Here is an 18,995-nt window from a genome sequence, read left to right as displayed (position 1 = left end):
CGACATAATGCAAACCTACTTTTTTCCCCAAATATCAGAATATCAAACATCATCATTGTTGCGGGTTCCTCTGTGTAAAAATATTTGGCTGCAGATCTTTGAATTTTATGATCCCCATTTTAGAATTTGGTGATCAGTGGTCATTGTTGACACACCACAGCACACAGTGTACAACAACAAAATGTGTCCTCTGCATTTAACCCATATGTCACACCATGACATAACAGGGGGCAGCTAATTCAGCGCCCGGGGAGCAGTGCTTGGGGACGGTACCTTGCTCAGGGTACCTCAGTGGTGCCTTGCTGGTCGGGGATTCAAACCTGCAATCTTTCAATTACGAGTGTGCTTCCCTAACCGTTAAGGTACCACTGCCCACACCATGACTGCTTATACAGTATAGGGCCACAGTGAATTCCAGGACATAAATTCTAGTCCATTAGACACAATTACACACAGGGAAATGTGAGTGTGTCCAGCTAATCTGAACGGCATGATAGTTTCCTTCCACAGTGCAACAAAGTCTCACTCAATGATTTTGCACTGCTGTTACGTTTCATGACACAGACTGGGAGTCATTTCCAGTACGTTTCATATTATAACAATGTATGCATTTTCTTTTTTAAAAATACCAGTTCTTTTTAAACACTTGAGCTTATGCATATCATGGAAACCCAAAGCTACAGTACTGAGTGTCAGCTTGGTCAGTGCCCCTGGCTGGACTCATCAATGTTACTATTCCATACTATTTCTGAATAGGTAGAATTCTGGTTTCAGAGAATGAAATGTGACACGTACTTTACAGAAGCCTTTCAAAGATGGCAGATCAGTCTTCTATTTCTGTGCCAATACTTCAAGCAATTTGAAATTTTATACAATTCGGTTTGACACCACTTAGTTTCCCAAAGCATAAACCAAAATAAACAGATTCATAATTTGTCACCTATCCTCAGACTGTATCCAATTTCATCGTTTCTGTCTTTCCTAAGTGGTGTTTAAGCAGGACTGAACAGGGACTTGGAGCAGCTAAGATCTGTTTTCTGCAATAATTTAAGGTTACTATTTTGCAGTCAGGTATTTTAAAAGCAATCACATACTCTTTCAATGCAACAATTGTGTAGCAAAAATTCATCAGTTGTCTTAAATTTAGATCCATATCCAAATTCAGACATGGTTCACTTTTCATTGTGCCACTGTCTACTTTCTGTGATCAACTTGGAATCTTCTACACAAGTTTTCCCAGATATACCTGTTGGCTAAGGCCTTAGCAGTGCTCTTATCTATGGGCTCATGTATTCTCCCTGAATGCTCTCTCAGATTACCCACATTTCAGCTGCAGACCATAAAGGTACCCTGACCAAACTGGAAACCACCCCCTAAGAAATATCAGCAAACTATTTCACTAGCATGTTCCAAATTATACTTTTATTAAAATAAACATTTCAGCATCATATGACTAAACTTAAAAGATATGCCTATATGTATAGTTACTCAGAACCTTTGCGTTAAGTACCTGCTGTACAGTGCACTTTTCAAGCAGAAACTAACATTAGGCTGGTTTTCATTGGACAGTGTTTACTAGGAATCTGTAAAGTTTTTTTTGAACAAAGGACATACTTCAGTCTCACACTTCAATGCAAGGTAAGCCCAGTCACAAGCATTCAAACACTTCTCTTCAAAGTCTCTTGAAACAAGATTCATACCGTTGGAATTTACACAATTCCCGAAAATTTAAACGAGCTACAAACAAGACAAAAACTTGGCTATTAAATGCAACCTAAATCTCTATTACATAAAGACTGTTAAGAGCTACTAATAGTGTCTTTCTGTGTTAAAAACAAATTAACTGCCGGCAAGACGTAACTACAATATTCCAGTCTTATTATAATTTTGGTCTTTTGGTCTATTATACACCTGTACTATGTCAAATAATCTGTTTAAGAGAAAGTAAAAATGTTCAAGTTTGACTGTAATGCTGTGTAAATCAAGCTTGGTTCCACATTGTGTAGTAAACATTTAGTGCTTACCACAGGTGTCGAACAGTGCAGATGCATGAAACGCAAACTTAAAAGTTAATTTGAAAAAATAAAAAATCAAATAAAAAAAACGGACCTGTCCTGACGGCTCAATGAAACTCAAAGAAACAGGGCTTCCCTGATGAAGTTCGCTGTGCAGTGCTGCTTACTGGTTACATTGTGTGTGATTGTGTCTGCCCCTAAGCCTTCTGGGAGCTCTTAGGAAGTCGGTGTCCATCTGCGAAAGGAGGCTCAGCCTCTCTGCTGTCTGCCGCAGGTCGCAGCTCCAGCTCGTCGTGCTCCTGGCAGCACCACTGTCCTGTAGGCGCCCACAGGCGTAGCGCCCCCTCCTGGTGGTCCTTGCAGAAGGAATTGGGGCATAGCTGGCAGAAGGCCTCAGAGTTCTTCCCACAGACGTCACAGTGATGCCAAGGACAGTCCCACCGACCTGCCGAGCCAGACAACAGCGCTAAGTTTCGAACTTAGACACCAGCCTCATAAAGCCCGTCCCTAATCAAGCAACATATTTAAATGGGTCCCTTCACTCAGAGCTGCTACATCGGAGCAGGAACGCTCACCGAAGGGTCGCTTTGTGCGGTCCAGGCAGGACAGGTGGTAGGCCTTGGTGCAGCTCTTTTTGTCACACAGCACCAGCTGGCCACCATCGCCACAGCGGAAACACTCATCCTCAGACTGCTTCTTCCCCTCGGAACGCGCCCGACGCTTCTTCACCTTTTTCTTGGGCTTCTTTCCTTTGACCTCAGAGGTCAGACCATTGGAATTCTGTGAGGAGGAGGAGCCATGAAGGGACACTATGCACAAGGCAACGGGGATAATCTCCCAGACACAACATGGAAATGTATATGCTGCTAATGCTGTAAATGTGCTATAAATGTATTATTAATGCAGCTGAGTAGCTGTAGCATGACACTGCAGGGCTCCACACACGACCTTTTTTGGAGACTGCGACTGGGTGGGGCTTATTCTACTGGGGTGGGGCTTATAGTGCCACCATGCTGACTGGGTGGGGCTTATTCTACCGGGGTGGGGCTTATAGTGTCACCATGCTGACTGGGTGGGGCTTATTCTACCGGGGTGGGGCTTATAGTGCCACCATACAGACTGGGTGACCACAAGCACCAAAGAGACGTAGTGGAGTAAAAAATTGAGCAGATGGATTTTTGTGCCTCAGTTTATATTAATGAATACTTTTTTGTGTGCATAATTTCCATCTGAAAACTTGATCGCTAACCGATGTACATAATCTCTAATGTCGCCGGTGCTGGCAGTGAAACTCGCCAGCGCTTATCAGTGGAATAACGTTGCATCTTTTTTTAATAAGATCAATCTGGTGGCTAGATTTAATTAGGAATTATAAACGTCGCGGGGGTGCTATAAATAAAAGTGCCATTATGATCATGATTGATCCCCTAAGCAACAAATAACTAACAGAACGAATTGTTCATCAGCCATTGTTTTGGGATGGCAGTGTAGTTTCCTATGAGATTACGTGTGAAGCTCGACCTATGACCTTTGTTTATCTCCCATGCTCATTTAGCATAAAGGTCGCAGCTCCTCTTGTACGGTGGGAAAGAGGCCCTGGAACCAGGAACTAGGTTTTGGTGCGAAAATGCCTCATGAAACACAACAGCAGCTAAAAACAATCTATGTAGGGACAGATGCACCGACGCAATAGGGGATGCCCACCTACCTTTTAAAATTTACAAAGATATACAAAAATTTGGTGTTTGTTTTAAAAAGTCCAATTTAACTTCATTTTTCTCTTAAGCTCTACTTTGTGACTTTTTCCTTTAAAATAAAACATCACATCGTTCCTTCGGTAAATTCAGTATCAGTAATACAGTTGAGATGGAAAAAAAAATATGTATGTTGTTGCACTACATGTTGATTTAAGTGGTGTACCTAAATTGTTCCTAAAATCTTCAGAAAGGAGCACCAGTGACACTAGGGGACAAAGTTGTACTCATTGGACGTGGAAGGAAGACGCAGGTTTGGTGGTATCCCCACCACAGGGACAAAGTGTCAACATTAAACTCCAGGATACCTGCATGCCATGCAGGAAAACTTAAGACACGGTTCCTACCTTTGGCCTGTCTCCTAGGAAACCGCTGCAGTTGGGGGCACCACAGCGACACACCGTCTTCTCATTGCCCAGACAGTCCAAGTTGTAGTTAAAGGTCAGTTCAGTGCCTGCAGTTCAGAAAACATCTCTGTTCAACTAGTCAACAAAGGGAATCGATTGCCTGATACAACAAGAAAATAATTAGTTTTTAATGGTAAAAGTATGTAATACATATTGTACATACATAATTGTATGTAATCTTTTATTGAATATACCAAAGAAATAATGTCTTGTAATAAGACCTCCTGACCATGAGGGGCTCTCACCTGCAGGGATGTCACAGATAGCGAACAGGCCTACTCGTGTATCTCCATTGACTGTCCACTTCTGTGTTTCACAGTTGGGCTGGCAGCTGTGATTCATAAAGCGCGAGTAGTTCCCTTTGGGCCCAGCGTCAATGATACGGTCCTGAGAGCGGAAATAGAAGCGGCTGCCTTATGTTTGAGCTCATAGGTCAGATACGCCAAACACCCGTCATACAGGTAGCAGCGATGGTGAAAGCCCCCAGCGTGGCATAATTAGGCATAACATGCTCTCTGTATTTTGCATGTTTGCTTGAATATCAACAGGGCACTGACACCTACCTTATCTATGGTCAGCATGTAGAAGTGGGTGATGTCATTTTCCTGGGCGTATCGGATCCTAGCTCGGCATTCCTCTTCATCAATGAGCTCGCCTACGTACTCATTAACAAATTCTCCCTGTAGAAAGATGACATCAGTGTTGCCACCCTAACACAGGGACTAACACTCAAAAACTGTCCCCCAAAGAGTGGATTGAAAACCGAAACATGATATTTTGGTAGGTCCTGTAGAGTGGAAGAAGCATCGGACTCGTACCTTCTTGATGTCCCTGAGGGCCAACAGACCCCAGCCCTTGCCAGCCGTCTTGATGACTTTGGTGTCAGGGTACTGGCGCTTGGTGAAGGCCTGGTTGTGGCAGCGGGCACCAGCTGGGCATACCTGTGGGTGGCACTCATACAGCAGCATGCGGTTCAGACACTCCGACTCAAAGCCGCACGGCTTCTCGTCGCTGGGCTTGCAGTTGCACTTCGGGATCTCCGAGACGTCTGCCGTGTAGATCTGTACCCTGCCGCAGGGTTTGTTCACCTGTGTCAGAGGAATCATTGCATCAGAGGAAGAAATTTATGGCCAGAATACCTTCAACAGTCTCTTTTGGATACTAAAGAGCAGCCAGAGATGTTCATTAGTCACAAAATTAGAGTCAGAGTCAAGTCTGAAGTCTCCATCGTGAAAATGTAACCACCTGTTTGGTGCATTCTATTAGTAATTGATGTGACTAAATGGGAATCCCCACTTGAACAGTTCAAAAACTGCACGTCTCACGTAACGCGTTTATACATTTTCAGAGTAACGGCACACTGAAGTGTTTAACGCCCTTATGGTTTGCGGAGCTTGGCATGTGTAGAAATGTTAGAGCCTTGAGACTCATTGTTCACGAGTTGCTATCAATGAGTCAGAGTCAAGTCTGAGTCAAAAAAACGAGTCGCAAGTCGAGTCCGCATTGCAAACTTGAATCCCGATCTCTGCAAGCAGCTCAACCTGGACCACGGACCTCAGGCTGTCTGGGCTTAGGATGTCCAGCTTTATTAACTTGGGCTCCAACCCTCCACAGAATAATTTCTCACCTGTATCAAGTGACCCAAAATCCCACCCTGTCCAATGTCCATTTCCACCATCTTCCTTACACTCAACTGGCATTTTTACTTCCTTCCTTTTCACCACACTGCATAAGTAAGGCAGTATTCTCCTAAACCAGTTTCCCGACCCGGTCCTGGGGTTCCTCCCAAATCCCCGCCAGAAGCTCCACATTTTTGAGCAAAAACACGAACCGTCTTGGGGGACCCTGAAGAGCAGACTGGGAAACTGCCCTAAAGGACCCGCAGACCCCTGTGCCACGTCACTGACCCGGCCAAAGAGCACACACCTTGATGTACTTGTAGGGTGGGGGCTTTTTGTCATTTTCCTGTGCTTCCTTGGCCTCCCGTTCCCTCTTGATCTCGACAAAGCGTGCCTCGGCGTCCATCAGGGCTGGGACGGAAGGACAGAGCTCATCACGGCACGGCCACATGTCCCACATGAACACACATGCTGACAGAGAGCTAAACGCACCGTTCTTAAAGACCTTGCCGATGCCATTCCCCTGGTACTTGCTTCCACGATCGCCCTCCATATAAGGAAACACCCGAGCCTGGTGGGTCCAGAAGTAATCCTTAGAGCCGAAGAAGAAGACGGGGAACTCGCCGATCTCGTGCCGCAGCTTCTGGATGTTGGTAGGAACACTGCGGGGGTGACGGATTTCCGCAGGCCACCACCTACGAAGCATATCTGTGTTCACGGCTCCATGATAAACCACCAGCACTAGTTATTCAAAGCGTCAAATAAAAATGGATTTTTAAATTTCGTAAAACTATAAGAAGCTGTCATCCAACACACAAACTTATTCCTTAAGTGATCCAATGTCTCTTTAAGAATGGAAGTAAAACAAAGGTTATGGTACAGCGGCCTAAAATTTTCCATCTCTCACCATCTACATAAATTTGCCACTGCCAGCTGAGGAAATGAATCACAAATTCCAGTCAACTTCATTTTGAACTTTGCTTAACAACCATGGGAGGCTCTACAGGTGATCAGTAAAATTATTGAAATCGCAACCACCAGACTACATTTTCACCATGGCTGCATACAGAACTCGCTCCTGTGTGCCTCACCTGTAGTTTCCCAGCTTGACCCAGATGATGTCTTTGTATCTGGGCTTCTTGCCAGCCCTACAGTCATTACAGTACCAAGTGCCATCGGGCATAGAAATATTGAGGCAATCTGCGTGGAAGGCCGCAGGGCACGATTCACAGCACAGCAGACTGCCCCCTACAGGTCACAGGAACACAAGCCGGGTCAGCCAACATTCCTGGTCAGGGCCCAGCAGCACAATTCAGTTACTCAGAAGAAACAGTGAAATACACACTAGCAGATATACACAATGAACAATAGTGCTGCACAAAATCAGGAGTATGGGCTTTCAGAAGGAAAAATCCACTGCTTCTTTATAGTTCAGGTACAATAAACATTCCGTGATAGTCAGGAAACGTAAAGAATTTAACAAAATGACCTTGAAGAGGCACATTGCAAAATTTTCGATGCCTCATATATTTCACAAACACCAGTTTCTCATTGGAGAATGTTGCAAGTACAGCCGCCCCCCCATGACGTATCATCGCAAAATAAATAGCCCACTTCTGTATGACAAAATTCATTGGAGCACAAAGACAGAGGGCTAAACGTCGTACCCGGTTTGTCCACCGAGCGGCGCCCTGACCTTTAGAGCAGATGAAGCACCAGCTGACGTTGACGTGAGAGTGGTGGCTGTAGCCCTTCTTAGCGCTGAAGTGATTCGTGCAGATTATGGCGTTGGCAGACAACACTCGACTGCCTGCGGCCATGCAGAGGTCCCCGGCGTGGTAGGCGACCGGACATCGCACACAGCGCAGCATCTTACCTAGGGGGCACAACGCCACGCCAGCCAGTCAGTGCCCACAGCCTGCCAGCGGCTTTGCGGAGCTTGATCGCGGTCGAGCGAGAAGGACCGGAGAGGCTGGTACATGTTATAGACCTGACCTTTGGTGGCCTTGGAGCGGCTGTTGAAGTGGCAGCTGAGACAGACGTGCAGGGGACAGCGGAAGCCCTTGTTCTTAAAGACGGAGAGGGCGTTCAGGCGGGCGCAGGCCTCGTGGTAGAAGCGGCCGCACTGCTGTACCACGCAGCGCTGGATGCTGCCGTCAGTACCCTTACAGGAGAAGCACTGCTGGATGCCTGGGGGAGGAGAGAAGCAGCGTCACACACACAGACGCACAGACACGCACGCGCACACACACACACACACACACACACGCGGTGCACCCACCTGAGCGGCATGTCTGACAGAGAACTTTGGCCTGGGGCCGCGAGGGGGCATCCAGACAACGTGAGTGGAAAGCTCCACAGCACTGGCCTTCACACAGAAGCAGCTCCTCACCAACCCCCTCGCAGACCTGTGCAGACACACTTCTTTTCTCAAGCCTGCTCATATAACTTACACACACATATATACACACATATATATATATATACACACACACACACACACACACACACACACACAATTAAAATAATAATAATTTGCCGAGTACAAATTATTCTCATCTGCTCATTATTGAAATTCAGCAAAATACTCAAGATTTTCTACTTTCTACTCCATTATTAAATATAATATGTAATTGAAAGAAACAGACTCATTAGCCTTAACCAGATTACAGCAGGGATGGGCAAGAAGGCAATTCTTAAAAATAAATTTTTTTCATATCAGTTGATATTGATAGTTATTTCAAGGCTTCATTTTTGCTTAAAATTCCCTTGGGATTCCTCTATAAAGACCACAAATTGAATAGATTGCAAAACTAAATCTAACTTTAATAAATAACTCATAAAAAATAAAAACTTTTGTTGTAGGGCATAGAAAACACATCAGTACAGACTATTGCTTGTCTTTTTCCTCTGCCTCACCGCTCATTCCAGGGGGGGGGTATAACATTGCTGGTGTTTCAGACCAAGTGTTTGAATTCTGCATGTTCTACTGGATCCCAATGCTTAAAGTAGTGAAATGAGTTTGCAGTATTTCCAGTTGCAGCTGACAGTTTTCAGTACATAGCATCAGTGTGTTGCATGTTGGACTTCAAACCACAATAAGTACTGCAACACCACCAATGTCCAGTCACCTTATTCATCCACAATATCTTTTTTGAAAAAAATATTAAGGCTGCTGAGCTGTCAGCTTCTTCACCATTTCCACTGAGGAGCTCGACCCTCTCCCATGACTCGTGTACATCACCAACCCTGTCGCTGGTAGTGTGCACCACTCATGCCCTGAACTCGGCTGTTCGTTACTTAGGGACAGGTTGCGTGTTCGTACAAAATACCATGTGATTGCTTGACGGCATATATCAGCCTATGTTCCGTTATTGAAATTTCACGTTTTCGTATTGTTTCAATTTTGTGATAAGCGTGTGTGTTGTTTATATTGCCCAGCGTTACAGTAAGCAAACCTCTAGCTGTAATAAAAACAATATTTTAAAGACAGCAATACATTTTGTATAAACATTATTCCTTTAGCTTTAAAATAAAGAAAATTCCAACCAGAAATGTCATGAAAGTTTTCACTACATAAAGCTCTACAGATTCAAAGGAAACATATAACCAACTGTAACATCACAAAACATTCCTGTTCTGATTCATACGAAATTTACTGTACAGTTGTCTGCAAACGGTCATTAAAACATAGCAATACAAATTGCATGAATTCCTGGTTGCTTTCTAAATGCTCTTTATAGAAAATTCCATAACTGAATCCGCTCCCTCCAAAGAGAAATCCGGGTGCGAGAACCCAGGTGTGCCGAAAATGCACCGAACCATGAGCCCAGAACTGAGGTTTGTACCGAACCGTGAATTTTGTGCACCGTTACACCCCTAATTAAACACGTATACAATTGAAAAAAGGGAGAAATATGCATGTCGTTCGTACCTGTGTGTACAGAATGCCTCATTTACTACATACAAGTTACACAAGAAGTATCAAGATGATTAGCTGGCTGAGAGATTCACACAGGTGTGTGTAAGACGCAAAGACACAGAGAGCAGTCGCTGGCTCACCTGGCAGACATACTCCTTCTTGGCATTTCGCTCCCCTCTTTTGGCAGCGTGCAGGTCGTCGGTGCTCGCAGCTGGGGAGTCGGGCTGCTCCTCACACAAAGACTCCTGCGGAGGAAGAGCCGCCACATGAGGCCGACGCGGAGCACCGTGGAGATGCCGGAACCACCAGGGAGAAGATTCCTCACCTCTGGCTCAGGAGAATGTTGAAGGCACTTCTTCCTGGGTGGTGTTGCAGCTGACTGCGCCTTTAGCTGCCGTCGACGTTTTTTTGCAGGCTTGGGTTTTTCCTGGGTTGCTGGTCAGACAGAGAGCAGCAGTACAGTACTGTAACACTGTATATAACAACAACGACAGCTACAGAACAGACACAGCAGATTATTAACCAAGAACAAACTACATCCTGGGAAGAATAATGACCTGAATGTTACAATGTTTTATTCTTAGATGTAGAGGAAGGACAGTACCACAGATATCGGCCTCAGCGCCTCGCGGGCTCCTCTTCTTCACACTGGTGGCCTTTACTTCTAACTTTTTCTTCACTGTGGGACTGGGTTCCCCCTACAAAGACAGAGGTAAAGGCCTGTCAGAGAAGCATGCTGAGCGTGAGAGCTGGGAGCCAGGCGAAGGGAAGCTGCCTTCTCGCAGCTCATACGCAGATTACCTTCCGTTTCCACACGCGGCCATCCAGCTTGGCCCGTTTGCGGGGCTGCTCGGCCTTCTCCCCGGCCCGGCTCAGCGTCCTCTTTCTGGGGTTCTTCGTTTCTGCAGAGCCCTTGGTCCCTGGGGGATGGTGGGGAAGGTTAGTGTGTGGGGCAGCAGTTTGGATTGGAGAACAAAAATACTCAATAAGAGCTGAGCAGACACGATAAACCAGGAAGGTTACAGTGATGAACTTTAATCTTCTAACCACTTATCCAGGGTCACAGGGATTATCAAAAAAAGCTTAAAAATAAAAAAGCTGGCTACACTATTAGTGCTGGTCAACCTGCAGGTATGTTAATAACAGGTGACCATTAGTAAGGAGGGCTGTGCTAACCTTTCAAATGGGACTTTGTCCCCCTCTTCTCTGGAGTGGGACAGATCCTGGAGCGACCATCTTTCTTAGCTAAAGGATGGGAGGAGAGCAGAGGAGGAGGGCAAAAGCAGCTCCAGCAGGATATGACATTACCACAGCAGAGGAGAAAGCAGTGGGGTTTATACAAGACAAGCCAGTGTGCAGTAGCAGTGAAGACTGGCCCATGCAGGCCTACCTGGTGAAGCTGGGAGCTCAGTCGGAGGCGGCAGGCCGCCTTCAGCGGCAGGAACAGCAGCCAGCTGGGCTCTCTTCTGTACAGGTCTGCCACTCTCCCGGAACCTGGGCCCATTTCTCTGCTTTTGTTCAAGTAATTTGGAACCTTCAGAAGATGCTGGCAAAACCTGGAAGCAAAAAGCGGGCAGCAAAGTTAGAGGGAACTGGACGGGAGAATCAGGGATGGGATTCACTAACACTGATGTGTAGAAGGTGTTGATCATGTGGATGATCGTAAAATCCCTATGATTTCTCCCTGGAAAAGTACACTCTAGGAAAACCTTCCCAAGTAGGCTTATGCTTTAAATAACTATATTCGTGGCAAAGACTGAGGGAGGAATCGTGGTAGGGAGGGCAGCTAACACCTACCTGGGCACGCCGTTTTCCTTGGCTGGGCGCATGGGGGGCAGATACAGCCTGCTGTCGCTGCCTTGCCGGAGCGGCGTTGCAGGGGGTGGCGGGCAGGTCTCTTAGTACATGGGGGTTAAGCTGTGGTTGCCCACCAGTGTAGGTAAAGGTGAAGCTGGCTATACGTTCCTCTAGTGCCATGCCAATGGCCTCTGTGGCCTGTGAGACTCCCATACTCCACTGGGCCCTCAGCTTCAGGGGCACGGAGTGGTGTGTCTGACAGAGAGCGTCGCACGTCAGTCACACAGCAGACTCACGAACGTGTGTACATGTAAAGCGTGGCATTAAACACCAACACGACATTCAGGGGGAGAATCTGGGTGTGCTGTTAAAAACAGGCACCTTTTTAGGGTTGACCCGGGTAGCCGACTGCTTGGTCCTGCTGTGGCACAGCTCCTGGTACTGCTCTTTGCCTCCAAACGTCACCATGCTCCTCTCGAAGATATAGCCCCGCTCTGGCGTGTCGCCAAAGTACTGCACGTGGTAGAGCAGACCTCTGCGGCTGTTAGTCGCTGTATATAGGGAAAAGGGCAGCGTGAGCCACGTTTACACATGCCAAGGGTATCTACACAGACCACACACTTCAAACGTATAAAGGAGCCAGTATGAAAAAGGCAGCTTAACATAGAAGTCAGGCCGCATGCTATCTGAAGTTACACCTGTAGTGAGACATACCCTTCTGCTTAACATGGTGGTTGAGTACCGGGTCTGTGGTCACCATGCAGGGCCACCACGGGTATCCAGATACCTTTGTCCACACCACATCTCCCACAAAGAAATGCACCTCCCGCCGCTCACATACCTGTTAGACGCGACAGGTAGGGCTTAATGTTGCAGAGCCACTGTTTTGCATTGCATGAATGCTAAACAGCAGGATTGATTGCAGATTCAAACACCTTATCTACAGTTTGAACCAACCACAACCTCAAAATATAGTAACAGACCAAACACATTCACAATATATTTATAAATGTTATCCCCCCCCCCCCCCCCCCCCACTTACAGCAAGATTACCCAACCAAACACACACATTCCCATACAGTCTATAGAAAAATTTACAAAACAATTCATTTGAATGACACTGAGAAAAACATGAACTGCAATGATTGTGAAGATAGACAAGCTTCTGTAAAACAGCTTACCAGGAAATTCAAAGCCATAAATTGCATTATGATAAAGCACTTTGAATAAAAAGGCAATAAAATTAGCCTACTTCAACCGAGAACAGTGTAATGCTAATGTGTCACAAAACGTCTAGCTTACTCAGAGTACAGAAAACCCAGTTGAAGGGCTCCTATCCCAAACTAGAGCTGCTGAGGTTTCCAGAAACAGTAGTAAACAGTGTTATCAAATATGGTTCTCTTTAAAAAATACATTATTGCCCCCTCAAAAACATACCAGAAAAAGCAGCACCTCAGAGGAAACAATGACAAGGTGACAGGATTATCTTCAATTAAATCAGAGGAAGGTGGACCTACCTTGCCTGGTGTTCCGCTCATTGAATCATTTGCCATTTCAGTACCATCCTTAGCCTCCACTTCCTTCGGTGTCTCCAAAGGAACCATGGGAGAAGCTAACTGAGGGTTAGCTCTAGGAACCAGAACCTTCTTTCCTTTTCTCCTCTTTCCTGGCTTCCCTTTGGTGGGGAGGGATGGAACCCCATTGGGGGGTGCGGCTTGGGCGGGTGGATCGCCGTCTTCGCCAAAACAGGACACGAAGAGCGGCTCGCTCTTGGCCACCATCTTGGTGATGTGGATCTGGATGTCCGAGGCCCCTTTGCCCTGGGGACTGGGGTGCTGCGGTGGGGCCTCCACCACTTTCAGGATGGTGGGCTCGGCGGCACACAACTTGGTCAGCTTTTCCTGCTTGCCATTGAGAACGCGCGAGGTCAAATCCTTCAGCCGCTCGTGCGTGTGACTGTGCCCAGACATGTTCTGGAGGACGCCGTCCTGTAGGGTGACGGCGAGCTGAGCAGCCGCCTGGTCCATCAGCAGCGCAGGGTCACCGTTCATGTCCGCGCGGCCTTTGCGGCCGCCCAGCGTCTCCGGTGCCTGCTTCATACTGACCGGATTCGGCGGCTCAGCCATCAAAGGCAGCGAGCGGCCTTTGCCATCCATCCCATCCAAGACCCTCGCGTCCAGGCTCAATCTGCTGCAGGAGTAACAACGAGGGCTTAGAGACAACAGCACGGCTGGCTCCAATTCAGTCGGCGTGCTTTATTACTGGAAGATGGCTGCTATCAAAATCACATTAAGGGACTACGAAAGCCATTATCAAGCTGTTACTCTTAAGGAACATTCAAAGGGCCTGGTCCAATAATGAGACCACACCAAATATATCTTCATATATATATATACCTAACATATACATTAGATACTCTATGTTTTATACATCTTCAATAAATACTTGCTGCGTTATAATCCTTGAATAACTTGTATGAATCAGGTATGAAAATGCAGTATAGATTCCTAGAGTACTGCAGTGGGAACACTGACAGATGACGCCACAAGGATCCTTATGGAAGCACAAATTCCAAAAACTCTACAGGAGACACATATTTAACACTTGTACAACAAAAACGGGACACATTTCCATTAAAGTGTACATAATATATTTATGAAAACAGGTTCTGCCATAAGTCAATTTTGAAAAGAAATTTATTCAGACATTTATATCGCAGTATTACGATAAATGTATTCAGCTCAGGTGTAAGTTAAGATGTTATATGCAACTAATCTAGTTTCAAAGTCTTGTAACACTCCAAAATGTTTCTAAGAAGAAGAAACAGATTTTTAAATATCATTTAAGTAATGCTAGTACTCAGAAAACATTTTCCTCAAATAGGTAATAGTGAATAATAAACTTTACCAGGATATAGTGTTTTTTACGGAATTGGTGCCTGGTTACCTATATAGTTAAGAGATTAAGCGCCGTACTACGTTTTAGATGTGAATTAGTTTTACTGCTTAAATTCACTACGCGGGCGACTGAGCTGCAAGCCAAACATGGCTCCCATTCATACGCAAAAACTGACCGCAAAAGTAACATATCTCTCTACGGATGGAAAAAATACCAATACACCAGGTCTAAGTCAAACGGGGTTACTTTCCCTGGCGTAACTAGCATTAAATCGCCGCCCGATTCGCATATTATCGTTTTCCCACTTTCGATGGAGCCAAAACATCGTTATGTCATCGGCCTAAGTCGACAGATCAGTGGAGACCGAAATAGCTAGCGACCAGTGATTCGGTACCTCTACCCCAAATCAATGCTATTTAACACAGCAAAGTGCACTGCTGTCGCTAGCTGCACAGTAACAATGATTGAGAAAAACCTCTGCACGGTTAGTAAAAATGGATGGAAAACATTATGTCAAAGCTCAACGTTTCACTAGCTCTTTCGCTGGGTACGTGGGTGTGAATCCACTAGAAGAGCTTAGCTGGCCGGCATTCAGAAACCCATCTCGTATGGGACATCGGCTAACGTTGAAACTGACATGGCGTAATTATTCAGCAAACAAAAAAGTGCTTTCACACATTTTCTTATTCACCATGTAGCCAAGTACCAGCGTCAACACATCCTCCCCCCTTCATATTCGCGCCCGGAATTTCACGTAAAATACGAAGCACCTCAACAAATACATCCGCCCCAAAATCTCATCCGATCCGCAGGCAATATTTTAAATATGGCTTTAATACGGCGACACATTAGCTTACTGGCTAGCCAAGGGACCGATACCTATTGACCTGAGTTACGAACAATTTCGGACAGTCAAAAATGTGCAAGTGTACAGCTATTAACGTGTGATCATTTTATTTATGTGGTTTAAAATGTTGCTGAGCGTAACACACACTAACCGACAGCTAGCTAACACTACGGCTGACTGCCTAGCCCCTGTGCGGACTCTGTGGTCACTTCTACTAGTGGCCATACTGGAAAGAAACTGTTTTCCGCCGTTACTGCTTCGCAGAAAATGTATTCGTATTATTTTCACGGGTAATCTAACAGTGCCATAAGACATTATTAACAAAATAACCTGTTAGGAGCATCTTTATGAACGTCTTCGGAAAGCAAGGTTTACGCACAACTCGAATCAAGGCTCGCGGCGATCTATACTCTCAACCAGCGCGAAAAATACTCACTTCCGATTGGCTGGCAGCTCTGGAGAGTTTAACCGGCCTTTTCAAAAAAAACCCCAGGCTTTATACGGCTGTACAAGAACATTCCCGCTTTTCCGTATGATGTGAAGGCAGAACGGGTCACATTTAGTATTTCCGTCAATGTCCACGCAGACTTCAAAATCTTGTTTTAGAGATCTGGACGTATATCGACTGGAAAACCTATGAAGCGGCGACCCGAATTCTTAACAAATGAAACGGAGGACGGCCTCTTCACATGACGTCACACCAAAGAAACACTATAGGGCCGTGGCGGGGTTGCCAGATTGGTAAAAAGGCACATTAGAGTCCAGGCAGAATAAAGGCGACGAGGGCCTTTTTTATGTGCAGAAAACTATGGACTTGAGGAGTAGAATAAAAGGAGAAAATTGTGTTTGAAAATAGTACCCGAGATTTTAAAGCCGAGTCATGTTCCTTCAAAAAGCAACATGACCGAAAGCGGATGGAAAAGACGATCAGCGTGGCCAGTTCTGCAGGAGTTACTCCAGGCAACCTGCACCCACGGAAAACGTTGTCGTAAAAGTACATTTAAGATGCAGGTATTAAACGGATTTTTAAAATTCTCTTGGCAAAGAAAGTATGTAAAGCCTTACACATACAGTTAATAATGCTCAAACGTTACTGAATGTGAAGAGTTTGATCCTGGGGGGACACAATTATTTAAATGTAAAGGTGTGGTTTTTTTTGGGGGGGGGGGAGCTGAGGAGGTGACCCCCGAATAAATTAAATATTGGGGGTTCGCCCTCCCCCCCCGGTTCCTACGCCCCTGTGAGTATACATATATCTTGGCCACATTTGATTCATTACACCTGTCAAAAACACCAATAGAATGATGATCGGAATATCTGGCAACCTCGCCTTGGGCGCGCTTCTCTACCGAAACGGCTACGTGTTTGTCAACGCTGGGGCAAGGTGTAAGCTGTACATCAATAAAACAGATATAATAATAATGATGAACATATGATCTTGCTAAGCACAGTTCAATGACATACTATCATCTAAACGATATCCCCTTTTCAACAATTTTTATTTATTAACAGAATCTAATTCAACGTTAATTTCAAGGGTTACTTATGTTATATATACGATGCATATACCAGTTATTATTGGCCTTAGAAGTTACTCTTCCACCCATTTTCCATTGCAGCTTGGCGGCGAACACAGTATCCACAGAGTACGTCACAGAGGCAAGGAGACAGTCAGTCACTCGCCAACAATCCCACATCGGGGGCAATTTAATGACAGTAATCCACGTAAACCGCATGTCTTTGGACTGTGGGAGGAAATCGGAGTACACGAAGGAAACCCACAAAAAGCAGAGACAGGAATCGAACCCACAGCCCCTATTTGATTGTACCGAACGTACGAAACAAGGATAACATTATCAACGTCTGATTCTTCTTTGCATATACTAAAGAACTCACATTATTTAAAACTGATTTCTGCCCAGTTATATGTTTATTCACATGTCAAGTGTAGTTCTCTTTAACTTACAGTTGAACGTCTTTATTTTCTACCCAAGCTAAAAACTATATGGCAGATTCATAATGGGGTATTTTTATCGCTATATAATGATATGCAACCTACATCATTAGTATTATTTTGCTTAATTATATCGAACATTATTTTTATGATAACGACTTTATTAGCATTAACAGAAAAAGACTTTGCATCATACCCAGTCCTTGGCTTGGACGTTTTTGTAGGGCGTGGTCTTTCCGATTGAAAGTATTACGGCCGTTGTGACGCCGTACAAATTACAAATTAAGAGATGTAACTCTCTTTTAATTTTAACTGGGACTGTAGAATAAAAACACTTATCCATCCATCCATCTTTCAACCACTTGTTTTGGTCAGGGTCGCAGGGAACACATTTTATTTCGTCTAAGTGTACTTTTATCCTGAGACAAAATAGTTAATAAGTAATAAAATGTAGCACGACGACCCACAAACCGCAATATTTCCTATTTTCTAATGTGCAGCAAGCAATGACCGCAATGTGAATTTTTTTTTTGTTACTGTAGCATTAAAAAGATGCCACGTGCTCCCGGATATCGCGAGATCTCCCTTCTCCGCTCCACAACGCGAGCGGTCGCTGGGTTTCCGTGCTGTCCGGTAAGCCGTGCCGTTCAGCGCCGAGGCGGAATGTGACGGTCCGTCACCGCTGTGACTCACCCCGGATTGCTGGGATTCGCTTCAGTCAGACGCGGAAGCGAGGAATGCCAGGGCCGCACCGTGGTACTCACCCAAGAAGGAAGGACATGAAACCGGCGCTCCAGTGACTCAGGATCGCTGCTGTGCTAGGCTAAGCTAGGCTAGGCTAGCGGTAACCGTCATTTAGTTATCATTCAACTGAAACAAAACCACAATGGCGTTAATCCTTTTTTCAAGATCCCGGTCTCCTCTAATTAAGACGTCCAGGTCATTAAACAAAGAGCTGAGAAGAGGTGAGAATTTTAATTATTTAAAGCGTGATGTTTGTGTTAGTAATTGAACAGGGTTCGGTTATTAGCTGACAGGCTGTGGGGCTGAGTGACCTTACCGTTTTTTAAAGCGTTGTCTGGCTTTCGAATGATGTTGCTGGTTATGTTAGTGTGCTTGTGTGACGGTTAAAAAGGCAGATTAGTAACGTGTATACCAAGCAACGAAGTGGTTTACGAGACATTGAGATGGTTACATAGATCAGTTTGCTGTTTCTCGGCAGTCGACGGCCAGTTAGCCGCATGTGTGTCCATTTAGTTTAGTGGCGTAAATGTGAATTATTAACGACTCGATCTTTGTTTAAAAGATTATCTAAATGCTACACATTGCGTGCTTTTTACCTAATTAAGTAGTTAGTGTTGTACAATAAGTGTAATCCTACGACTTTACCGGCTTCTCTGCTAAAGCTAACTAGCCGGTGTACCGGTGTGTCAGTACAGACAACTTTGCACCTGTCAAGTATTATTATGTATCAAACCCGCATGTGATTCTTAGGTTTCTGATGAAATTCCACATAAAGGTGTAAATCCCATTTCAGGGCTCCTTTTTCTTTTTGAAATCTATGTTTGATTAATATTTGGATTTAAATTTGTAAGAATATTTAGCTACAAGCTTTAGATGAAGTAGCTAAACCCAATATCGCATGATCTGTGTGTATTTTGTTTTGATTTATTCCAAATTACACCAGTAAAAACGGACACACTTTAAAATACACTGCTTTCATGCTTCTTTTTTTCTGGAAAGTGCGTGGCTTGCTGTAGGTGCACCTCCCCTTTCTCACGA

At 45.0% G+C, this 18,995-nt stretch overlaps 2 protein-coding genes across 9 annotated transcripts in view; one reads left to right on the top strand and one right to left on the bottom strand.

Annotated features, from left to right (window-relative positions):
- Nucleotides 1-1,407: 1,407 nt before the first annotated feature.
- nsd2 (nuclear receptor binding SET domain protein 2) lies at nucleotides 1,408-18,105 on the bottom strand. 7 transcript variants are annotated; one of them, XM_023812462.2, is made up of 23 exons: nucleotides 17,978-18,105; nucleotides 13,032-13,704; nucleotides 12,229-12,355; nucleotides 11,896-12,065; nucleotides 11,515-11,769; nucleotides 11,108-11,273; nucleotides 10,894-10,962; nucleotides 10,519-10,637; nucleotides 10,322-10,415; nucleotides 10,043-10,152; nucleotides 9,858-9,962; nucleotides 8,077-8,203; nucleotides 7,791-7,985; nucleotides 7,492-7,671; nucleotides 6,887-7,043; nucleotides 6,288-6,490; nucleotides 6,103-6,206; nucleotides 4,995-5,264; nucleotides 4,740-4,856; nucleotides 4,422-4,563; nucleotides 4,117-4,223; nucleotides 2,591-2,795; nucleotides 1,408-2,460 (listed from the first exon to the last, which is right to left on the bottom strand). In XM_023812462.2, the coding sequence occupies exons 1-23, from the start codon at nucleotides 17,992-17,994 to the stop codon at nucleotides 2,213-2,215; spliced, it is 3,960 nt and encodes a 1,319-aa protein (XP_023668230.1). In that variant the 5' UTR covers nucleotides 17,995-18,105; the 3' UTR covers nucleotides 1,408-2,212. The 7 variants fall into 7 exon arrangements, with proteins under 7 accessions (XP_023668230.1, XP_023668231.1, XP_072563850.1 ...); XM_023812463.2 differs by having other exon boundaries at nucleotides 13,032-13,701; nucleotides 17,978-18,062; XM_072707749.1 differs by lacking the exon at nucleotides 17,978-18,105 and adding an exon at nucleotides 17,410-17,427.
- The window catches only part of letm1 (leucine zipper-EF-hand containing transmembrane protein 1), an 18,920-nt gene continuing 17,964 nt past the window's right edge, over nucleotides 18,040-18,995 (top strand). For both annotated transcript variants that reach the window (XM_023812469.2, XM_023812468.2), the window contains exon 1: nucleotides 18,040-18,178. In XM_023812469.2, the coding sequence (XP_023668237.1) occupies nucleotides 18,100-18,178 (79 nt within the window). In that variant the 5' untranslated portion in view covers nucleotides 18,040-18,099. The remainder of the gene's footprint in view (nucleotides 18,179-18,995) is intronic.

This window comes from Paramormyrops kingsleyae, chromosome 25 (genome assembly GCF_048594095.1).
Source record: "Paramormyrops kingsleyae isolate MSU_618 chromosome 25, PKINGS_0.4, whole genome shotgun sequence".
Classification (NCBI taxonomy): Eukaryota; Metazoa; Chordata; class Actinopteri; order Osteoglossiformes; family Mormyridae; genus Paramormyrops; species Paramormyrops kingsleyae.
This window is presented reverse-complemented; position numbering and strand designations above follow the sequence as displayed.